The sequence below is a fragment of the Lepidochelys kempii genome, chromosome 2 (genome assembly GCF_965140285.1).
Source record: "Lepidochelys kempii isolate rLepKem1 chromosome 2, rLepKem1.hap1, whole genome shotgun sequence".
Classification (NCBI taxonomy): domain Eukaryota; kingdom Metazoa; phylum Chordata; order Testudines; family Cheloniidae; genus Lepidochelys; species Lepidochelys kempii.
The window spans coordinates 255,742,575-255,759,907 of NC_136381.1; the positions used below are offsets into that span (position 1 = coordinate 255,742,575).

A 17,333-nucleotide genomic window follows, 5' to 3' on the forward strand; every position below is an offset into this window, starting at 1 on the left:
CTGCATGCTGCTCTTTGATCAGATCTTCTGTTGTCCAGTGGACTGAGTGCTGGACTGGGTGTCTGATCCTACATCTGTCACTGACTCCCTTTGAGAGTTTAAGGAAGTCACTTAACCCCTCTGTTCTTCAGTTTCTCTGGCTATGTCTACACTACAGCTTTTGTCAGCATAATTTATGTTGCTCAGGGTGTGAATAAACCACCCCCCTGAGTGATGTAAATTACACCAACATAAGCGCTGGTGTGGACAGCACTATGTCGATGGCAGAGCTTCTCCTGCCAGCATAGGGAGCAGCTGCTCACCAGGGCTGAAGTAGTGAAGCTGTTGAGAGAGCTCTCTCCCATCTACGTAGAGCAGTTACATTAGAGAGCTTACAGCTGCGCCGCTGTAGTGCACGGCTCTCTCATGTAGCCGTAGCCTCTATCTGTAAAACTGGGATAATGATGATCATCCTCTTTTTGTGAGATCCTTGACTAGGTATTTTTTTAAAAGTTGTTTTTAACCTGCCTGTTTGTCTGACAGTTGTGTGATAATTGGTCTTAGGAACCATCATCTGTGGTTCCAAGTTCTTGGAAACTAAATGTTCGATTAGTTTAATTGCTGTTATTGTTGGCTATTTTCTTTGGCTTTTGGACAACTAAATAGCCATAATGAAAAATGAGCTGCTAAATAAGTTTATAAAAGCAACTGATAACTAATGAATAACACATGGTAGCGCTGCTAGTCAAGGTTATTTTTTAAAGGGTGCCCCAAATTAGTCTATTTTAGGTACCTAAATAAGTTACCTGACTTCAGAATGCTGAAGCAGGTTTTGTTTTGGCTTGTTTTGGCTTTTGGAGGGGGGGGGGTAGAGGAGAGGGAAGGGAAGGATAACATGTGATTATGTATATGCAGAAGGGCCAAATTAAGGTTCCACATGCAACCTTAATACTGGGATTTCCTAACTTCCGAATGCTTATATTTGTAACTTTAACATTCTTTTTATCCTGTTTTTTACATGTAATTCATATAGTTAATGAAAAGATCAGCAATTAAATGAGGATAAAAAATTGTAAGAGGATTAAACCCTCATTCTTCAGGGTATAAATAACCCCTAATTAGCTGGAATTAGGAAGAAATCTCTTCTGTGGGCAAATTATTTCATATATAATTGTCCACTATGGGATTTTTGTATCTTCCTCTGAAACATTTGGTGTTAGCCACTGTTGAAGATAGGATAGCAGATTAGATGGATCTCTGATCTGGTTTGGCAAGTCTTATGATCCTGGGAATCTTCCATTGTCAGTGTATCAGAAATCTAGATACGTCTTGCAGGTTCAGTGGGGAATTAGAGTTGCTTGCTAGCAACATGGTGTCCTAAACTGGAATGGAAATGTTAAGCAGCAGAGAATCAAATACCAAAGGCCAAAACCTGGATGAACCCTGAATGGAGTAGTCTTCTGCCTTGTAATGTGTTTGTTTTCACTTGTAACTGGGTAAGTCTCTGCAGGACTGTGCCATGTCCTTGCGTGTGGCAATGAGGTGCTCACATTGATATATTTAATATATCTGATGGTTGAACAGTTATTTGAAGGACAGTTGCTTCTTGTGCTTCATTGCAGTCTTGGTACAGTACCCTTTATGCAGTCACCGGGGGTGAGGGGGCGGCAGTTAAAGCACAAAGCAACAATGTGTATACTAGTTCTTTATTTTTAACAGGATCCTGGTTGCCAAAGACTATCTGTTTAGCGGCTCCTATGACAGGACAGCTCGGTGCTGGAGTGTGGATAAGGAGAAGCAAATCCAGGAATTCCGGGGCCATCGGAACTGTGTTCTGACTCTGGCTCACTACTCCTCCAGGGATGTTCATGATGAGTCAGAGGAGGAGCAGGAGAAACTGAGCAGAGACTTCCTGGTGACAGGAAGCACAGACTGCACTGTTAAGGTCTGGTGGGTGTCGAGTGGGCGTTGCTACCAGACCCTGCTAGGGCACACTGGGGCTGTTTTATGCCTTATACTCGATGCTCCAAACAGGGAGCTATTTTCTGGCAGCACAGATTATACCATCCGAACATGGAATATTGTAACCGGCGAGCAGTTAAAAGTGTTCAAAGAGCATCAAGGATCGGTTATCTGTCTAGAGGTAAGAACCAGTATGTTTCATACTGCCACCTGGAGGTGGTTATCCACATCGTACCATTCTTGGCCAAGAACTGAATAGGCCAAGGGGACTGAGCTGCCACCTTATACTCAGAAGAGGTTCCTCTGAGACAGTGTACAGCAATAACATGCAGGAAACCTGTCCAGTTGCTGCCTCGTCCGTGGCTAAAAAGCTTCAGTACTGACAAGCTATGAAACAAAATGTTCCAGTAAGTGTGACTAAGAAGCACAAGCTTTAGTCTCAGACCACAAAGTAGCCAGAAACTGGTGTTTGGGATAAAAAGCCAGGTAGAAGCGAGGCAGGAATTCCAGCTGGAACAGCTACAGAGAAGGGCTAGTTGGATGATCAAGGGAATGGGGAACCTATTTTATGAGAGGAGACTAAAAAAGCTTTGCTTGTTTAGCTCTGAAAAATGAAGGCCGAGAGAGGATATGATTGGTTTCTAAATACCTCAGGGGATAAATACCAGGGAGGATGAAGAGCTGTTTAAGCTAAAGGACAAAGTTAGCACAAGAACAAATGGGTATAAACTAGCCATGAATAAATTTAGGCTAGAAATTAGAAGATTTCTAAACATCAGAGGAGTGAGGTTCTGGAGCAGCCTTCAATAGGAGTAATGGTGGCAATCAACTTAATCTAACAATAGAGCTTGATAAAAATATGAATGGGGTTATATGACACGATTGTCTCCAGTAGCAGGCAACTGGATTTGATGACCCGGGAGGTCCCCTCCAGTCTTATGTTTCTATGAAAGGTAATAAGGAGCTTTTTATCAAATCTATTTTTAACTCTTAATGTAATATTTTTGTTTAGCAAATGGGGTGAGAGCATAATTTTAATTTGGGGAGATGGGTCTGTCCCTGGCCAGGCGTTAAAATATAAATAGTAATGGAAATAATGGCATTTTGTAACCTTGAAACAACTCCTCTTCCACAGAAGCTGTTCTGTCTTTCCTAAGCTTCTGTATGGCTAAAGGAAAGGCAGATCTAATTTTCCTAGATCTGTTACCTAGATCCTCTCTGAGCTTGGAATTCATATGAGTTAGAATCATAGAAGATTAGGGTTGGAAGAGACCTCAGGAGGTCATCTAGTCCAACCCCCTGCTCAAAGCAGAACCAACCCCAACTAAATCATCCCAGCCAGGGCTTTGTCAAACTGGGCCGTAAAAACCTCTAAGGATGGAGATTCCACCATCTCCCTAGATAACCCATTCCAGTACTTCACCACCCTCCTAGTGAAATAGTTTTTCCTAATATCCAACCTAGACCTCCTCCACTGCAACTTGAGACCATTTCTTCTTGTTCTGTTATCTGCCACCGCTAAGAACAGCCTAGCTCCATTCTCTTTGGAACCTCCCTTCAGGTAGTTGAAGGCTGCTATCAAATCCCCCACTCACTCTTCTCTTCTGCAGACTAAATAACCCCAGTTCCCTCAGCCTTTCCTCGTAAGTCACATGCCCCAGCCCCCTAATCATTTTTGTTGCCTTCCGCTGGACTCTCCAATTTGTCCACATCCCTTCTGTAGTGGGAGGCCCAAAGCTGGACACAATACTCCAGATGTGGCCTCACCAGTGCCGAAAAGAGGGGAGAAATCACTTCCCTCTATCTGATGGCAATGCTCCTACTAATGCAGCCCAATATGCCGGTAGCCTTCTTGGCAACAAGGGCACACTATTGACTCATATCCACCTTCTTGTCCACTGTAATCTCCAGGTCCTTTTCTGCAGAACTGCGGCTTAGCCACTCTGTCCCCAGATGGGATTCTGCACTTGTCCGTGTTGAACCTCATCAGATTTCTTTTGGCCTAATCCTCCAATTTGTCTAGGTTACTCTGGACCCTATCCCTACCCTCCAGCATATCTACCTTGCCCCCCATCTTAGTGTCATCCGCGAACTTGCTGAGGATGCAATCCATCCCATCATCCAGATCATTAATGAAGATGCTGAACAAAACTGGCCCCAGGATTTACCCATGGGGCACTCTGCTTGATACCAGCTGCCAACTAGACTTTGAGCTGTTGATCGCTACCCATTGAGCCCGACGATCTAGCCAGCTTTCTATCCACCTTATAGTCCATTCATCCAATCCATACTTTTTAACTGGCTGGCAAGAATACTGTGGGAGACTGTATCAAAAGATTTGCTAAAGTCAGGGTATATCATGTCCACTGCTTTCCCCATATCCACAGATCCAGTTATCTCATCATAGAAGGCAGTCAGGTTATTCAGGCATGACGTGCCCTTGGTGAATCCATGTGGACTGTTCCTGGTCACCTTCCTCTCCTCCAAGTGCTTCAAAATGGATTCCTTGAGGACCTGCTCCATGATCTTTCCAGGGACTGAGATGAGGCTGACCAGTCTGTAGTTCCCTGGATTCTCTTTCTTTCCTTTTTTAAAGATGGGCACTATATTTGCCTTTTCTCCAATCGTCCAGGACCTCCCCTGATTGCCACAAGTTTTCAAAGATAATGGCCAATGGCTCTGCAATCACATCAGCCAACTCCCTCAGCACCTTCGAATGCATTAGATCCAGTCTCATGGACTTGTTCATGTCCACCTTTTTTAAATAGTTCTTTCACCATTGTGTGCTCCTCACCTCCTCCCCATAATATGATGCCCAGTGCAGGAGTCTGGGAGCTGACTTTGTCAGTGAAGACGGAGGCAAAAAAAGCATTGAGTATGTGGATTTATCCACAAAAAAAAGCATTGTGGATAAATTGGAGAGAGTCCAGCGAAGGGCAACAAAAATGATTAGGGGACTGGAACACATGACTTATGAGGAGAGGCTGAGGGAGCTGGGATTGTTTAGCCTGCAGAAGAGAAGAATGAGGGGGGATTTGATAGCTGCTTTCAACTACCTGAAAGGGAGTTCCAAAGAGGATGGCTCTAGACTGTTCTCAATGGTAGCAGACGACAGAACGAGGAGTAATGGTCTCAAGTTGCAGTGGGGGAGGTTTAGATTGGATATTAGGAAAAACTTTTTCACTAAGAGGGTGGTGAAACACTGGAATGAGTTACCTAGGGAGGTGGTAGAATCTCCTTCCTTAGAGGTTTTTAAGGTCAGGCTTGACAAAGCCCTGGCTGGGATGATTTAACTGGGAATTGGTCCTGCTTTGAGCAGGGGGTTGGACTAGATGACCTTCTGGGGTCCCTTCCAACCCCAGATATTCTATGATTCTATGTCAGCTTTTTCCACATCATCTGTCACTAGGTTGCCTCCCCCATTCAGTAAGAGTCCCATGCTTTCCCTGACCATGTTCTTGTTGCTAACATACCTGTAGAAATCTTTCTTGTTACTCTTCACATCTCTTGCTAGCTGCAACTCCAATTGTGCTTTGGCCTTCCTGATTACACCCCTGCATGCTCGAGTAGTATTTTTATACTCCTCATAGATTCATAGATATTTAGGTCAGAAGGGACCATTATGATCATCTAGTCTGACCTCCTGCACAACGCAGGCCACAGAATTTCACCCACCACTCCTACAAAAAAAACCCTCACACCTATATCTGTGCTATTGAAGTCCTCAAATCGTAGTTTAAAGACTTCAAGGAGCAGAGAATCCTCCAGCAAGTGACCCGTGCCCATGCTACAGAGGAAGGCGAAAATCCTCCAGGGCCTCTTCCAATCTGCCCTGGAGGAAAATTCCTTCCCGACCCCAAATATGGCGATCAGCTAAACCCTGAGCATATGGGCAAGATTCATCAGCCAGATACTACAGAAAATTCTTTCCTGGGTAACTCGGATCTCACTCCATCTAATAGCCCATCACAGGCCATTGGGCCTATTTACCATGAGTATTTAATTACCAAAACCATGTTATCCCATCATACCATCTCCTCCATAAACTTATCGAGTTTAATCTTAAAGCCAGATAGATCTTTTGCCCCCACTGCTTCCCTTGGAAGGCTATTCCAAAACTTCACTCCTCTGATGGTTAGAAACCTTCATCTAATTTCTAGTCTAAATTTCCTAGTGGCCAGTTTATATCCATTTGTTCTTGTGTCCACATTGGTACTGAGCTTAAATAATTCCTCTCCCTCTCTGGTATTTATCCCTCTGATATATTTATAGAGAGCAATCATATCTCCCCTCAACCTTCTTTTAGTTAGGCTAAACAAGCCAAGCTCCTTGAGTCTCCTTTCATAAGACAAGTTTTCCATTCCTCGAATCATCCTAGTAGCCCTTCTCTGTACCTGTTCCAGTTTGAATTCATCCTTCTTAAACATGGGAGACCAGAACTGCACACAGTATTCCAGGTGAGGTCTCACCAGTGCCTTGTATAACGGTACTAAAACCTCCTTATCCCTACTGGAAATACCTTGCCTGATGCATCCCAAGACCGCATTAGCTTTTTTCACGGCCATATCACATTGGCGGCTCATAGTCATCCTATGATCAACCAGTACTCCAAGGTCCTTTTCCTCCTCCGTTACTTCTAATTGATGCGTCCCCAGTTTATAACTAAAATTCTTGTTATTAATCCTTCAATGCATGACCTTACACTTCTGACTATTAAATTTCATCCTATTACTATTACTCCAGTTTACAAGGTCATCCAGATCCTCCTGTAGGGTATCCCTGTCCTTCTCTAAATTGGCAATACCTCCCAGCTTTGTATCATCCGCAGACTTTATTAGCACACTCCCACTTTTTGTGCCAAGGTCAGTAATAAAAAGATTAAATAAGATTGGTCCCAAAACCGATCCTTGAAGAAAGTCCATTGGTAACCTCTCTCCAGCCTGACAATTCACCTTTCATTAGGACCCGTTGTAGTCTCCCCTTTAACCAATTCCTTATCCACCTTTCAATTTTCCTATTGATCCCCATCTTATCCAATTTAACTATTAATTCCCCATGTGGCATGGTATCAAACGCCTTACTAAAATCTAGGTAAATTAGATCCACTGCGTTTCCTTTGTCTAAAAAATCTTTCTCAAAGAAGGAGATCAGGTTGATTTGGCACGATCTACCTTTTGTAAAACCATGTTGTATTTTGTCCTGTTTACCATTGACTTCAATGTCCTTAACTACCTTCTCCTTCAAAATTTTTTCCAAGACCTTGCATACTACAGATGTCAAACTAACAGGCCTATAATTACCCAGATCACTTTTTTTCCCTTTCTTAAAAATAGAAACTATGTGAGCAATTCTCCAATCATACGGTACAACCCCTGAGTTTACAGATTCATTAAAAATTCTTGCTAATGGGCTTGCAATTTCTTGTGCCAATTCCTTTAATATTCTTGGATGAAGATTATCTGGGCCCCCCGATTTAGTCCCATTAAGCTGTTTGAGTTTCGCTTCTACCTCAAATATGGTAATGTCTACCTCCATATCCTCATTCCCATTTGTCATGCTACCATTATCCCCAAGATCCTCTTTAGTCTTATTAAAGACTGAGGCAAAGTATTTGTTTAGATATTGGGCCATGCCTAGATTATCCTTGACCTCCACTCCATCCTCAGTGTTTAGCGGTCTCACTTCTTCTTTCTTTGTTTTCTTATTTATATGGCTATAGAACCTTTTACTATTGGTTTTAATTCCCTTTGCAAGGTCCAACTCTACTTGACTTTTAGCCTGTCTCACTTTATCCCTACATGTTCTGATCTCAATAAGGTAGCCTTCCTTGCTGATCCCTCCCATCTTCCACTCCCTGTATGCTTTCTGCTTTTTCTTAATCACCTCTCTGAGATGCTTGCTCATCCAGCTTGGTCTACAACTCCTGCCTATGAATTTTTCCCCCTTTCTTGGGATGCAGACTTCCGATAGCTTCTGCAGCTTTGATTTAAAATAATCCCAGGCCTCCTCTACCTTTAGATCCATAAATTCTTCAGTCCAATCCACTTCCCTAACTAATTTCCTTAATTTTTGAAAGTCAGCCCCTTTGAAATCAAAAACCCTAGCTGCAGATTTATTTTTATTAATCCTTCCGTTCAGTTTGAACTGAATTAGCTCATGATCACTTGAGCCAAGATTATCCCCTACAACCATTTCTTCTATGAGGTCCTCACTACTCACCAAAACCAAATCTAAAATGGCATCCCCTCTAGTTGGTTCAGCAACTACTTGATGAAGGAATCCATCAGCTATCGCATCTAGGAAAATCTGAGCCCTATTATTATTACTAGCACTTGTCCTCCAGTCTATATCTGGGACGTTAAAGTCTCCCATGATCACACAGTTTCCATTAGTATTTACTTTATTAAAAACATTAAAAAGGGCTCTGTCCATATCCAGATTAGATCCCAGAGGTCTATAGCGCACCCCAAGCACTATCCCGGGGAGGATCTAATAGTTTTCTTCCCCAATTTAATTTTTGTCCAGACGGACTCAGTTATATCCATTTCATTGCTTCTTATTTCTTTACATTCTATCTCATCATTGATATACAGTGCTACTCCACCGCCTTTACCTTTATTTCGGTCTTTCCTAAACAGCACAGACCCTTCAGTACCCGTAGTCCAGTCATGACGACTATTCCACCATGTTTCCGTTCTCCCCATAATATCTGGTTTCACTTCCTGCACCAGTAGCTCTAGTGCCTCCATTTTGTTACCCAGGCTCCTCGCATTGGTGTACAAACATCTTAATTTTTGCTGTTTGGCCTCGCTCACATTCTGTACCCTATTAGGCACGGTCATTTTACTACCAGTATAACCTATTAGACTGGTATCTACACTGCCCTTCCTCCTACCCACGGCTGTATCCACTCTTACTTCATTTTCTTTCCTCTCAATGCTAAATTGTGGTGTGGAGATAACCTGGACATCTCCCCCTAATTCCTAGTTTATGGCTCTCTTAATCAGTTGTGCCAGCCTCCATCCTAGAAGTCTATTTCCTTCCCTACTCAGATGAAGTCCATCCTAAGAGAACTGTCCTCTATCCATGAATGCCTCCCAGTGGCCATACATCCCAAAGCCCTCCTTATAGCACCACTGCCTAAGCCATCTGTTGATAGTCATAATCTTGTCACACCTTTGTTGCCCTTCTCTAGGAACAGGCAGAATCCCACTAAAGATCACCTGAGCCTCAATTTCCTTAAGCGTCTTCCCCAGTCTAGCATTGTCTCCCTTAATACTTTTTAGCGAGAATTTAGCTGTATCATTTGTTCCCACATGAAGGATAATTAGGAGATTCTTTCCCGCTACCTTTAGAATCCTTTTCAACCTCAGGTCTACATCCCGTATCTTAGCACCTGGAAGACAGCACACCCTCCTATTCTCTGGATCAGCTCTGGTTACAGGCCTATCTATTCTTCTCAGTAAAGAGTCCCCAATCACATAGACCTGCCTTTTCCTAGTGACGGTGCTATTCTCCTGTCTATCCCCTGTTCCCTGTGGCTGCAAGTTCTTTCTGTTCCTATTCTGCCTTGTAATCCTCTTTAACCCATCCTGTATCCTCCTGGGGCTCATATTTGGTGTAATCTCCATTAACTCTTCCCCTTTTCCTATAGGATTAGCTGCTCTTCTCTAGTCATCTGTCCAAGTTTCCACTTGTAAGCTTCCTTTTTGTGTTTAAGCTCACCGAAGATTTCTCTGTTAAGCCAAGCTGGTTGCCTGCCATATTTGCTATTCTTTCTGCATATTGGGATGGTTTGTTTCTGCGCCCTCAATAAGCCTTCTTTAAAATACAGCCAGCTCTCCTGGACTGCTTTCCCCCTCATATTAGCCTCCCAGGGAATCCTGCCCATCAGTTCTCTGAGGGAGTCAAAATCTGCTTTTCTGAAGTCCAGGGTCCGTATTCTGCTGCTCTCCTTTCTTCCTTTTGTCAGGATCCTGAACTCAACCATCTCATGGTCACTGCTGCCCAGGTTGCCACCCACTTCTACTTCCCCTACCAATTCTTCCCTGTTTGTGAGCAGCAGGTCAAGAGGCATATGACCCTTAGTTGGTTCCTCCAGCACTTGCACCAGGAAGTTGTCCCCAACACTCTCCAAAAACTTCCTGGCTTGTCTGTGAACTGCTGTATTGCTCTCCCAGCAGATGTCAGGGTGATTGAAGTCCCCATGAGAACCAGGGCCTGTGATCTGGAAACTTCTGTTAGTTGTCCGAAGAAAGCCTTGTTTACCTCATCCTCCTGGTCTGGTGGTCTATAGCAGATGCCCACCACAATATCACCCCTGTTGCTCTCGCCTCTAAACTTAACCCAAAGACTCTCAACAGGCTTTCCTCCAGTTTCATCCTGGAGCTCTGAGCAATCATACTGCTCTCTTATATACACTGCAACTCCTCCCCCCTTTCTCTCCCGCCTGTCCTTCCTGAACAGTTTATACCCATCCATGATAGTGCTCCAGTCATGTGAGTTACCCCCCAAGTCTGTTATTCCAATCACATCATAGTTCTTTGACTGCCAGGACTTCCAGTTCTTCCTGCTTGTTTCCCAGGCTTCTGGCATTCGTGTACAGGTACCTAAGATAACTAGCCGATTGCCCTACTTTCTCAGTATGAATCAGGAGGCTTCCCCTGTTACCCTCCTTCTTGTGTTTCCTCCCGGTATCCCACTTCCCCACTTACCTCAGGGCTTAGGTCACCACACCCCATCGAACCTAGTTTAAAGTCTTCCTCACTAGGTTAGCAAGCCTGCCTGTGAAGATCTCTTCCCTCTCTTCGTTAGATGGATCCCATCTCTTCCTAGCAATCCTACTTCCTGGAACAACATCCCACGGTGGAAGAATCCAAAGCCCTCTCTCCAACACCACCTGGGTAACCACCCATTTACTTCCACAATTTGATGGTCCCTACCTGCGCCTTTTCCTTCAACAGGGAAGATGGATGAGAACACCACTTGCGCCTCAAACTCCCTTATCCTTCTTCCCAGAGCCATGTAGTCTGCAGTGACCTGCTCAGGGTCATTCTTGGCAGTATCATTGGTGCCCATATGGAGAAGTAGGAAGGGGTAGCGGTCCGAGGGCTTGATCAGACTGATAGAAGAAAACCAGGAAATGGTAAAGAAGAAAAGAAAAGACATGGTGTAGTTTTTAGGTTAGCAAAATCCTATTTCATTTGTACATCTTGCTGTCTATATTTCACTGTGTTTCTATGGCAACCCCTCCCCCCCCAGCCACAAAATGGCAGGTTTGGGGGACATCTGGCGTGAAGAGGCTTGGATAAAATTGCTCCTCTCTTCTGAGTGTATAGTTGAGATAACAGGTCATTTTTAACAGGATATTTTTAGAAATTCCATGCTCTGGTGGCTGTAACTTAAGGGATTTCAAGCCCAAATGGTCTTAAATAGATGTATTGTGTTAGCTTCCATGGGAAAACACATGCAGTCAACTCTCTCCTTGTTTACTGGTGTATAAAATGATTGCTGCTCCTTTGCAGGGCAAAAATATATTAGTCGCTGTTTAATAAGTGTTGCCATTGTTTCGTAAAGGAGACGGTTGCTGCTAGGTCCTACAGGCCCAAAAGCTATTGTAACATGGGAATTTGAGCGTCCCTCTCTCTTAGAGGGAAAACTTAAAGCTGAATTATGCAGGCACCAAATAACCTCTGTTTTGTTTGGATACATTTTTGGGGTTAAAGGTTGTTTCTCTGCTCCCTCTGTGCTACTATTACAGTAATATGTTTTGAGGATGCTCTAGTAGTCAATTACTGCTCTTAAAGGTATAATCAGAAGGCAAAAATAAGTGGGGAAAATAAACAAAATGATTAATATGCTTAATTCCTGCTTCAGACCCCCTAAGCAGTAGGGTAAATTTCTGGCCCCATTTCTTTCAACGGGTTATAGGCCATTGACTTCAATGGAGCCAGGTTTTCACCCTACAGCTCTTCAAGAAACCTACTTTTCCTGAGTCTTGTTCTCAAAAGTAACTGAGCTGCTTTTGCTGAAACTTCACAAAAATCTGTGGCCTGAGGCAGAAACCAAGCCTGGAAAATTTCAGTCCAAGCGGTTAAATTTCGGCAAGGTTGTAAGCAAATGAAAATGGACTTGTAATGAAAAGTGGTAGGTAGTTTTAGCTATAGGCAGCACTACATGCATGGGCCCTGCCTTAGAATACCATTCATCTGTCATGCCAGACCTCTTCAATCTGAGGGCCAGACATATTGCTTCAGAAAGATCAAGGGGTGACAGTGAGTACTTTGGGGCAGATTTTTCTGTCTTGTTCCCTTTGCACTTTTCAGGTGCTGAAAAGGGAGCAGAAACCTCCTGCAAGGCTCTGCCAGAGATTCCCCTGGCATATGGAGGGTGGTGTCTGGTGGGAATATAGCTGGAATACCCAGGTTTTATACTTCATTTCCCGTGGCTCCAGGTGCAAAAGACATGTTGGGGGTGTGGGGACAGTGAAGTGGCAGGATTGGGCTGTGTTCTGGATTTCCTCAGTTGGCATGTGGTCTCTTGAGTATCTCTGTCAGCTGGCACAAGCTAGAGTAGCCTCCAGGCTGTTCTGGGGGTAGAATCAGGGAGCCGTGAGTGGTGGTTGGTTCTTAGGTTTTCTTCCCCACTGCCTCTTCAGCCCCCCTCTCCCCCTTTCTTGGGCTGTCCTTTGCTAGGTGCTCCCATTGGATTACGCAGAGCCAGTCAAGCTTCCAACCTGCTCCCTCTGAGACTTCCATTGCCTGTTACCTAACCAGGTTGTGGAGCAGCTAGAGCTACTCACTCTTTCCTCTCCCTGCAGTGCAACACATAAGCAGCGTGGCAGCTGAGCAGCTGCATCAGGGAAGGTACAGCAGCTGCTTGGAGACAGCTGGGGAGGATGTAGTGATGCAGCTGATTCAGACCTATACATTTAAAAATGTCAGGGCATGCCTAAGGGAGCATGTTCAATTCATAACCAAACACACATGCTTTCCTTACCACAACAGTTTGGACAACCTTCCCTAAATATATACAGTACCTCTTAACCTGAGAATTTCCAAGGTGCTCTACCAACTGTCCCCAGAGGTTACTTTATCTACTACTGATGTACAGCTTCTGTGGGTATTTATCAAAATGACACTGCAAGAGGAGGTTGCTCTGGTGGGGGAGTGGCATTATATGTGAAAGAAAGCATAGAGTCAAATAAAGTAAAAATTAGGGGTGTCAAACGATTACAAAAATTGCACGATTAAACAATAATAGAATACCATTTATTTAAATATTTTTGGATGTTTTCTACATTTTCAAATATATTGATTTCAATTACAACACAGAATACAAAGTGTACAGTGCTCACTTTATATTTATATTTTATTACAAGTTTCCGCCTCGGAGTATTGCTCTTTTAAGACTTCTGAAAGCATGCTCCACACCTCATCCCTCTCAGATTTTGGAAGGCACTTCAGATTCTTAAACCTTGGATCAAGTGCTATAGCTATCTTTAGAAATCTCACATTGGTACCTTATTTGTGTTTTGTCAAATTGCAGTGAAAGTGTTCTTAAAATGAACAACATGCTGGGTCATCATCCAAGACTGCGATAACATGAAATATATGGCAGAATGCAGGTAAAACAGAGCAGGAGACATACAATTCTCCCCCAAGGAGTTCAGTCACAAATTTTATTAATGCATTATTTTTTTAACAAGCGTAATCAGCATGGAGGCATGTCCTCTGGAATGGTGGCCGAACCATGAAGGGGCATATGAATGTTTAGCATATCTGGTACGTAAATACCTTGCAGTGCCAGCTACAAAAGTGCCATGCAAATACATGTTTTCACTTTCTGGTGACATTGTAAATAAGAAGAGGGCAGCATTATCTCCTGTAAATGTAAACAAACTTGTTTGTCTGAGCGATTGGCTGAACAAGAAGTAGGACTGAGTGGACTTGCGGGGTCTAAAGTTTTACGCTGTTTTTTTGTTTTTGAGTGCAGTTATGTAACAAAAAAATGTACATTTGTAAGTTGCACTTTCATGACAAAGGGATTGCACTACAGTACTTGAATGAGGTGAATTGAAAAATACTGTTTCTTTTGTTTATCATTTTTACAGTGCAAATATTTGTAATTAAAATAATATACACTTTGATTTCAATTACAACACAGAATACAATATATATGAAAATGTAGAAAAACATCCAAAATATTTCATAAATTTCAATTGTATTCTATTGTTTAACAGTGCAATTAAAACTGCAAATAATTGTGATAAATTTTTTTAATCACGATTAATTTTTTTTGAGTTAATCGCATGAATTAACTGCAATTAATCGACAGCCCTAGTAAAAATCTTAAATGAAACAAACTGTACCATAGGATATCTATAGATAGAAATTCCATACTTGACTAAAAACAGAAAATACAATAATAATGGGTGATTTCAACTATCCTTCTATTGACTGGGTAAATGTCACCTCAGGACATGATGCAGATAAAATTTCTAGACACCATAAATGAGTGTTTCTTGGAGCAGCTAGTCCTGGAACCCTCAAAGGGAGAGGCAATTCTTGATTTACACCTAAACGGAGCACAGGATCTGATCCATATGGCTCAACTGCTCAGTAATAGTGGCCATAATGTAATTAAATTTAATATCCTTGGGGGGGGATAATACAGAAAAACCTGCCATGGTAAAATTTTATTTTAAAAAGGGAAAGGGTACACAAAAACAAGGATGCTTGTTATATGGAAATTAAAAAGCGCAGCCACAAGGGTTAAATGCCTGCAGACAGCATGCTGGACTACTTAAAAAACACCATCATAGAGGTTCAGACTAAATGTATACCACAAATCAGAAAAGACAATAAGAGGACCAAAAGAATGCCAGCATGGTTAAATAGCAGAGTAATGGAGGCCAGTAGAGGCAAAAATTTACAAGTCAAATCCTAGTAAGGATAATAGGAAGGAGCACAAACTTTGTTAGGTTAAGTGTAAAAGTACAAAAATGCAATCCAGAGAAGCAACTTGCTTTAAAGATATAAAAACTAACAAGAATATTTTTAAGTATGCCGAACAGGCAGCAAGGCCACTAGATGACAAAGGTATTAAAGAGTAGCAGCCGTGTTAGTCTGTATTTGCAAAAGAAAAGGAGGACTTGTGGCACCTTAGAGACTAACAGATTTATTTGAGCATAAGCTTTTGTGAGCTACAGCTCACTTCATCGGATGCATTCAGTGTTAAAGGTGTTAAAGGGGCACTCCTGGAAGACAAGGTCATTGCAGAGAAGCTAAAGGTAATCTTTGCATCAGTGTTCACTGCAGGTGATGTGCAGGAGATACCCACATCAGACCTTTCCTTTTTTGGTGACAAATCTGAAGTTCTGTCCCATACTTATGTGTCAATAGAAGAAGTTTTAGAACAAATTGAAAAATTTAACAAGTCACCAGGACCCGATGTTTATTCACCCAAGAGTTCTGAAGCAACTCAAATATGAAACTGCAGAACTACTAACTGTAGTACATAATCTATTGCTGAAATCAGCTTCTGACTGGAAGGTATGTAAGGTAACATGGATTTTTTTTAAGGGCTCCAATGTCAATCTCTTGGCAATTGTAGGCTGGCACACATACCTTCAGTACCAGACAAATTGGTAGAAACTGTGCTAAAGAACAGAATTATTAGATGCATAGATAAATACGATTTAGTGGGGAAGTGTCAACCTGGCTTTTAAAAGGGAAATTATGCCTCACCAATCTACTAGAATTCTTTGCGGGGGTCAACAAGCATAGGAACAAGGGTGATCCAGTTGATATACTCTACTTGGATTTTCAGAAAGTGTGTGACAAGGTTCTTCACCAAAGGCTCATAAGGAAACTAAGTAGTCACGGGACAACAGGGAAGGTCTTTTTATGGATCAGTAACTTGCTGAAAGATGATAAACTGAGGGTAGGAATAAATGGTCAATTTTCACAATGAAGAGAAGTAAACAGTGGGGTCTCCCAAGGATCTGTACTGGGACCTGTGCTGTTCAGCATATTAATTAATGATTGGGAAAAGGGGGTGAACAGTGAGGTGGCAAAGTTTACAGATGATACAGAATTATTCAAGGTAGTTAAGTCCAAAGCAGACTGTGAAGAGTTACAGGTGGATCTCAAAACTAGGTGACTGGGCAAGAAATGACAGATAAAATTCAATATTGATAAGGACAAAGTAATGCACAGTGGAGAAAAAATAACTCCAACTACAGTAATATATAATATAAAAATGATGGGTTAGCTTTTACCACTCAAGAAAGATCTTGGAGTCACTGTGGATAGTTCTCTGAAAACTTCAGCTCAATATGCAGCAGTGGTCAAAAGGGCTAACAGTATGGCAGGAACTATTAAGAAAGGGATAGATAATAAGATGGAAAATATAATACCACTATATAAATCCATGGTGAGCCCACACCTACAGTGCTGTGTCCAGTTCTGATTGCCCTATCTCAAAAAGGATATAATAGAACTGGAAAAGGTTGAGAGAAGGGCCACAAAAATGATCAAGGATATGGAATGGCTTTTGTTGAGGAGAGACTAAAAAGATTAGGTTTGTTCAGCTTAGAAAACAGATAACTAAGGGGGGATATGATAGAGGTCTATAAAATCATGAATGAGTGGAGAAAGTGAATAGAGAAGTGTTATTTACCCTTTCCCACAATATGCAAACCAAGGATCATCCAATGAAATTAATAGGCCGCAGGATTAATACAAACAAGAGGAAATGTTTTTTCACACAAGGCACAATTAGCCTGTGAAACTCATGGCCATGGATGTTGTGATGGCCAAAAGTATAGCGGGGTTAGAAAAAGAACTAGATAAGTTCATTGATGATGGGTCCATTAATGGGTATTATCCAAGACGGTCAGGGATTCAACCCCATGCTTGAGGTGACCGTAAACTTCTGGCAGACGGAAGCCAGAACTGAAAGATGGGTGGATCACTCCAAAATTGCCCTGTTGTGTACACTTTCCCTGAGCTTTGGTGCTGGCTACTGTTGGAGATGGGATACTGGACTAGATAGACCACTGGGTCTGACCAGTGTGGAATCTCCTATGTTCTTCTGAGAACATAGGTTAGTAGAACAAAGTTATGCAGTTTGGGATTTAGCTTGGAAGCCAGAGGAAATATTCCTACTGTGGTGAAAAGTGCAACAGGACCACAAACAGGCAGGAACTTAGCTTTGGGTCTCTTCCAAAATATGGCACCTTTAGTAGAGCAGTCCCCCTAAAGATGTATTGAATTTTAGAACGCAAGGAGTGGAGGAGTGCCACCTACTAAATTGTCACCTACACTCCATTTCCTGACCTAGTGTGATCACAAGAGGAGGAACGACTTGTCCAGTTGTTAAGTGGATTT

General features: G+C 42.4%; 1 protein-coding gene across 2 annotated transcripts in view; it reads left to right on the top strand.

The window, feature by feature from the left end:
• The window catches only part of WDR86 (WD repeat domain 86), a 50,460-nt gene that overhangs the window by 16,063 nt on the left and 17,064 nt on the right, over positions 1–17,333 (top strand). For both annotated transcript variants that reach the window (XM_073334633.1, XM_073334634.1), the window contains exon 4: positions 1,699–2,122. In XM_073334633.1, the coding sequence (XP_073190734.1) occupies positions 1,699–2,122 (424 nt within the window). The remainder of the gene's footprint in view (positions 1–1,698; positions 2,123–17,333) is intronic.